We start from the raw sequence: 6512 nt of genomic DNA, 5'->3' as shown, positions 1-6512 counted from the left end.
AAATAATATAATTTTAAAGGAAGTAGGATTACTTTTATACTGAATGTTCTGTGGATGCGTAAAAAGGAATGGAATAATAACACCACAAATGTTTTATCGTGTTTTAATATATTAATTGCTATTTTTAAATAACATAGCATAACAAATATAAATAGTACAATATAACTTAAATAAAACCCAAGAAGTAATGATTTTCAATAACCATAACTACTAAATAAAGTGTAAACATCTACCTAATCATTGAAAAATCTAATCCATGGTGAACCTAAAAATGATCGTACAATAATTACCAGACCCATTTTATATAAAAGTTTTATTTATTTTTGAACATAAATATTTTTAAATTACTGTGAATATTATCATGTTCAACTTTTCTCCCTTGAATCGGTTTCTTCGATCGTTAATTATTTACTCATATTTTGAAAAAACTCGTTCCCATGGGAAAGATGTTGCGGGTATAGAGGAATATTTTACGTGTAACTGATATAAATCAGGTAGTTTCATTTTATGGGTTTGCTAAAAATCCAATGGGTTTTCTAAACGCCCAATAAAAGGAATTTCCAAATACTGCTAAGTCTGTAAAGTTGCTGCAGTACTTGGAGTAATTACTGCTTTCATTCTAGCCATTTTTTATCAAAACATCTGCAGATGTCAATACATCCTTGGTCAGTAGTTTTGTTTTGAATTTCGAATTGTCGAACTATATTTGTATTTTTTTAAGTTAGAATGGAAGATACCTCTTTTGTGATAACTTTTTGTATCGCCTCAGCATTATTTGCAATACCAAATCCTGCTTTTTTAAATCTAGGATCTAAAAATGTGGATTTCCCGCATATCATATTCATTTCTAAAATTGCCAGTCTTTTATTGACGACATCTAATAGACAATTTTGTAATTTTTTCCCCATTTACTTGTTAAAATCGTGAATTTGATGGAATTTTGCAGTTCTTTTATTAACCATATAATTAAAGATATGTTGGGATATCTTTCACCAGATAACTCGGTGGTCATTATTTCAATGGGCTGTAAAAGTTGAACACATTCTGCTCTTCTTAATAGCCAACAAAATATGAAAGTAGAGTTTTCATATCAGAAAATGTATTTATTACAAATATTTAAAATACTTTATTCACTTCTTTATCGTTAATATTTTTAAAAGAAATTTAACAACTGCTATTGTAAAAAACTCTTCAAATCTTTTGGATCTATGCAATTTCTGAAACCCTTGAAACCTAATTTTAGTTTTCAAGATTTTAGGAAAAAAGTTTCGACAAAGAAAATGCTTGGACAAAAATCGTGAAAGTTTATCAAAAAAGTATTACCTTTATACCAGTCCAAAGTATTCCCTAATATGCCAGTCAAAAGTATCTTATTATTTATCAATTACAATTTAATTTTTTTGCCCTCGAAAACTAGGGTTCCAAAATGCTGCTATATTAATTTACAATATATAGTTATTCACAAGCAAACTACAAAAAAAAAAAACATAAAACCACATATATTACATGTAAGTCTATATAAGCATAAATGCGGCGCATTAATTTCCAGGTCGCGGCTAGGACGGAAGGCCAAAATGTTAAAAATCAGTCGAATGAACTAGTAGAACCGAAAACAGTAACTAAAAGTAGACAACTGAAACAGTCGATAGTAAATAGTAATAAAATCAGTTGGGCCGAAAATAGTGACTGAAAATAGTCGACTGAAAACAGTTACTAGTAAAAACAGTCGAACCAAAAAGAGCGACTTAAATAGTAGGTAGCAAAAAGTAGTCAATTACTGAACAGTCGATAGTCGATTTCAGTCGATTCAACACTAGTGAAAATTAATAGTAGTATAATATAATTATTATATAGTAAGTATTATAATAGTAAGTATCGATTGAAATCAATCGATAGCCGTTAAACTCAGTATTTTAAAATGTTTACTCGTTGAAACTTCAATAAAAGTTTTAACACTCAAAAAGATCGAATAAACATTGAGAGACTTAGAAAATTTGAAAAAGCCAAAAAGATAAAGATTAAAAAAATACCTAATAGTTGCAAGATAATATAAACACAGTCAAAAGTATTTTATTATTTATCAATAAAAATGTTATTCTTTTTACCCTATTACGTATTCGTACATTGTTTTTGCAGTCATATTACAAACAAAACAAAAAACTATATATTTCCAAACTATAAATTCGATACATTATTAGACAAGTAGTGGCGAGTCTAACGACAGTCGATAGTAAAAAATAGTACTAGAGTCGGTAGTCGTGTTCATTCCATATTTTGCAACACTAATAAATTTAAATATTTAGACATATTAATCAATGAATAAAAATTTTTTTAAACAAATGCCTGGCGGCCACTGAAGGAAAGTTAAAAAACTTACCAGAATATATTATAGAAATCTCTAATGTAAGGAAAAGTAATACCTAAACTTATACTGAGATATTACAGGAATCTGCAGAATTAATTATTTTAGCGGTTCTAATAGGGTTTAAGTCTAGTATATTTTTAAAATATGGAACTAAATATTTATGCTTAAAATTCGTCAATGTTCAGTTTGTAATTTATATATAATATATAATCAAAATCTAATTCTAATCATGTCTAATTGAAATCTAATCGCGAAAAATATTAACAATGCTACATTTACAACTAAAAATGAATACAAACCAACATTCATATTTAATTAAATAATATAAAAATCTTAATATTAATGAGGTCAAGGTCATATAAAATTAAAAACAATAACTTTGAAAATAACTTTATATTGTTGGTATATATGGTTAATTTGATTTCCATGTTAATAATGTATCAAAAATTAAAGGTAATTAAAATAAGAAAAAATTATTAATATATAATATTAGAATAATATCGTCAAAGAAAACATACATTATTAACAGCAACTTATTTTCAAATCAAAACACAAAATGTTCTTGTTCAATTATTAATTTTTAATTTTATGACCTTCAGCATAATTAAAAGTTATTTGTGGTCACACAAGTGAAATTGATTTATAATATTTAGTGTTTTCTATGAGGTTCAGACAAAATTATTTTCATTACTGTTTTTGTAATAAAAACAAGAATAAGTATTTTTAAAAAAATAACTTCCCGATTTCCTTATGACAATAAGATGTAATCTCAAATCCATTAATTTTTAAGCTCATTGTTGGACCGTGCATTCAAAGGAATAAATTTTAAGAACGGCTCTCGGTAATAAATGTGCCTGTTGTGTAACATCTTAAAGGATTTTGCATTTTATTGAATTTATCATATTATATTGAATATATTTAATTTGTTTAAACTTTTAAAAAGTACAATATAAACAATATATATATATATATATATATATATATATATATATATATATATATATATATATAATACATAATGTATAAAGAACATCCACCATTTTTTGAATAACTATATTCTCTATAATCTCTTTTGTAGCTTAAGTAAAGTAAGTCACAATAGTAAATTAATAAATACTAGTTTATTGTACTAGTTAAAAAATAGCTTAAATAACCTTAACACATAGCATAGCAAATAAACATAAAATACCAGTTTTATTCATGTGAATTCAATTTCCTTTTTACATTCAATAAAGCTTCAATAAGCTTATTCAAGTTCTCTAAATCCATTTCAAAATTAATAGTTTTCTTTTCGAATGCGTCACTACCGTTTTTGTACACACATTCTAAATCGATTTGACAAATTGGCTCTTGTATTGTGGCTAATTTTGATGAACCTAATATCCATTTAAGCTTCCAATCAAAGTTTTCCACAATAACGTGTCCTGAATCGGCCAAATGAGCCTTTATAACATTATTTAAAATATCTTTACGCCTGTTATTGAAAATGTCCGTTAATATCGCTTTGGCTTGTGTCGGAATATTATCCGGTAAAGAAATTTCCTCTTTCACTATGGAATCTTTGAATACTTTTTGTATCTCCTTTTGAATTACCCGCGATTCGTCATTTATCCAGTTGATGGCGCCACCAGTTGATTGACCAGTGTTTATTGGATTAAACGTGATGTCGTTTATGCACAGGTGGACAAACTAAATACAATAATAAATTAGATATCTTTATATATTATTGAGTATATGAGATACCTGTGAGAATTGTTCAAAATCGTGGACTTTAGAAAGGAAATAAACTGGATTAGCCATATTTATAAAGCATAAAACTCATTATTCTTATTCTATAGCCACAGCAACTGTCAAATACAGGAAGTGTAATTACGTTCGGAAAATAGATAAGAAAAAAAAATTAAGTATATATATATAGATGACAGCTATATTATTCCATTATATCATAAATTACTGCACACCTAAAATTAGTTTTTAAAATATATGATAACCTCAACTAAAAAAACTAGGTTGATTTCTCGAACGTTCTGATATTGGAGTCGCTTGATTTTTAGTGTTTTATTGACTTTTTTGTTTGACATCCAATTTTCAAGTATATGTCTAATATTTGACATAGCTGCCGTTTTTGTGTCTACTTTCTGGTATTTAACAGAAATAAATAAGTTATATTTTTCTATGGTTATTTCATGATAATTGCATGAGTAACTAGTAGGTATATACTGTGAGCATCAGAGACAGGATTTTTCTGTGGTGTTTGGTTTCAGCATTTTTTTACTTTGGATTAATTATCATGGCCGAATATCTGGCTTCTATTTTCGGTACAGAAAAGGACAAGTAAGTACATTAAATCCACTTTAAGCCTTTTGCCTTGCATGGTTTTCTTTTTTTTAGAGTAAATTGTTCATTTTACTTCAAAATCGGTGCATGCAGACATGGAGATCGATGCTCTAGGATTCATAATAGACCTACTTTTTCCCAAACGTGTTTGTTACAAAATCTGTATGTAAATCCTCAAAATTCAGCAAAATCTGCTGATGGAAGCCATTGTAAGTAAATTTCTTGGTTATATTAATTTTATTACTCATTTAATCTCTTCCAGTGGTTGCTAATGTATCTGATGAAGAAATGCAAGAACATTATGATAATTTCTTTGAAGATGTGTTTGTAGAATGTGAAGATAAGTATGGTGAAATTGAAGAGATGAATGTGTGTGATAATCTTGGAGATCATTTGGTGGGAAATGTTTATATTAAGGTATGCAATAGATCTAACAGTTCCTAACAGCTTTTATCAATAACTGTATATTGTTCATAGTTTCGTAGTGAGGAGGATGCGGAAAGAGCTGTAAATGACCTCAACAATCGCTGGTTTGGAGGTCGGCCAGTGTATGCTGAATTAAGTCCTGTAACAGATTTCCGTGAAGCCTGCTGTCGTCAATATGAAATGGGAGAATGTACACGTTCAGGATTTTGCAACTTCATGCACTTGAAGCCAATTTCAAGAGAATTAAGAAGGTCCAATAGTATAAAATTTAATATAGTATTTTCTATAACATGCAAACATTTTTAGATATCTTTATTCACGTAAGAAGGGTGGACGCACTACTAGAGCACGATCTAGGTCTAGATCACCAAGGCGTGCTAGATCAAGATCCCGAGATAGAAGGGGCAACAGCAGATCTCCAGGACGCCGAAGTAGAAGTGGAAGATACTAAATACACGGACAATGATGCACACTAATATCAGGTGCATTCACCTTTTATTTAAGTAATAATTTTTAATGGATCCATTCAGATTTTTGTAATAATTCAATTAAACTTAATAAATAAAGTGAGTAGCCCTTATCTTGTATTTTTATTATTTCTCTAATATGCTAAACCTTAAAATAATTTGAGATGAAATAGTGTGTTTCTTCTTTTAAATAAAATTTAATAATACCGTTCTGTTAAGGAAATTGAATATGTGGGGTAGGTCATTCATGTTTATCTGATGATCAAATGATAAGTTACTTTTAATTAAATAGGAAATGCATAATAAAAAAGTGGTGTAAAACAAAATTAAACATTTATTTTTTAAATAAATAAATACAGTATTAAGTAAGATTTAATTTTAAATACTGATTCATTAGATTTTTTAATATTTACTTTCTTAATTTGCTCTATATTTCAAGGAGATAAAAGGAACTTTCAAGATAATCTACCTAATGTGAGTGATGTGCAAATATTGATCTTATTAATTTTAGAATTTAGGTTGTATAAATCTCACTTTGTTGATATATAATTATAGTTTATTGCTAGAATGTATACTGATTAGGTGATGAATTTCTGTACAGGAAATAATGTTGTAACATGAACAGGATATCAAATGCTACAGAGAACAATCCCAGGCCAAACTTGGTGGGATCTCCAAATATGGATTTCCAATCATCTGAAAAAAAAAAGAAATTTTTACTTAGGTTACTACATACCTAAATATCTTACCATAATTATAAGCATTTAAGATCATTTGTAACATGCTCAATATTCCACCAGTAAAATCCAGAAGAATATTCTCTATGCTCCAACCATCTGTACTTTTTCTTTTGTAATTCATATAGGCCTACATTAAAGAATTTTAAAAAATGTTATAAATCACCAATACTATATAGA

At 27.9% G+C, this 6512-nt stretch overlaps 3 protein-coding genes across 3 annotated transcripts in view; 1 reads left to right on the top strand and 2 right to left on the bottom strand.

Moving 5' to 3' along the window:
- Window positions 1–1483: 1483 nt before the first annotated feature.
- LOC143200066 (COMM domain-containing protein 8) lies at window positions 1484–4261 on the bottom strand. The gene is made up of 2 exons (XM_076410331.1): window positions 4109–4261; window positions 1484–4054 (listed from the first exon to the last, which is right to left on the bottom strand). Exons 1-2 carry the CDS (start codon window positions 4163–4165, stop codon window positions 3560–3562), a joined length of 552 nt encoding a protein of 183 aa, XP_076266446.1. The 5' UTR covers window positions 4166–4261; the 3' UTR covers window positions 1484–3559.
- Window positions 4262–4400: 139 nt separating this feature from the next.
- U2af38 (U2 small nuclear riboprotein auxiliary factor 38) lies at window positions 4401–5708 on the top strand. The gene is made up of 5 exons (XM_076410330.1): window positions 4401–4699; window positions 4757–4911; window positions 4965–5119; window positions 5180–5379; window positions 5435–5708. The coding sequence occupies exons 1-5, from the start codon at window positions 4656–4658 to the stop codon at window positions 5577–5579; spliced, it is 699 nt and encodes a 232-aa protein (XP_076266445.1). The 5' UTR covers window positions 4401–4655; the 3' UTR covers window positions 5580–5708.
- A 203-nt stretch (window positions 5709–5911) lies between these two features.
- Window positions 5912–6512, bottom strand: part of Ctns (lysosomal cystine transporter cystinosin) — a 36276-nt gene continuing 35675 nt past the window's right edge. Inside the window, exons 9-10 of the mRNA XM_076409514.1 lie at window positions 6345–6462; window positions 5912–6291 (exon numbers count right to left, since the gene is read on the bottom strand). Coding sequence (XP_076265629.1) covers window positions 6158–6291; window positions 6345–6462 — 252 coding nt within the window. The 3' untranslated portion in view covers window positions 5912–6157. The remainder of the gene's footprint in view (window positions 6292–6344; window positions 6463–6512) is intronic.

The sequence above is a fragment of the Rhynchophorus ferrugineus genome, unplaced genomic scaffold (genome assembly GCF_030347505.1).
Source record: "Rhynchophorus ferrugineus isolate W39M unplaced genomic scaffold, kcgeb_rfMv2 rfM7, whole genome shotgun sequence".
NCBI lineage: Eukaryota > Metazoa > Arthropoda > Insecta > Coleoptera > Curculionidae > Rhynchophorus > Rhynchophorus ferrugineus.
Note: the sequence above shows the minus strand (reverse complement) of the source record. Positions and strands in the feature narration are given on the sequence as shown.

Excerpts from the sequence above, each read along its gene's own strand:
- LOC143200066 (XM_076410331.1), bottom strand. The coding sequence starts at position 4,165 with ATGGCTAATCCAGTTTATTTCCTTTCTAAAGTCCACGATTTTGAACAA. Across the intron at positions 4,055-4,108 it reads ATTTTGAACAATTCTCACAG|TTTGTCCACCTGTGCATAAA; the intron begins GTATCTCATATA and ends TATTGTATTTAG.
- U2af38 (XM_076410330.1), top strand. The coding sequence starts at position 4,656 with ATGGCCGAATATCTGGCTTCTATTTTCGGTACAGAAAAGGACAA. Across the intron at positions 4,912-4,964 it reads ATCTGCTGATGGAAGCCATT|TGGTTGCTAATGTATCTGAT; the intron begins GTAAGTAAATTT and ends AATCTCTTCCAG. Across the intron at positions 5,120-5,179 it reads TGGGAAATGTTTATATTAAG|TTTCGTAGTGAGGAGGATGC; the intron begins GTATGCAATAGA and ends TATTGTTCATAG.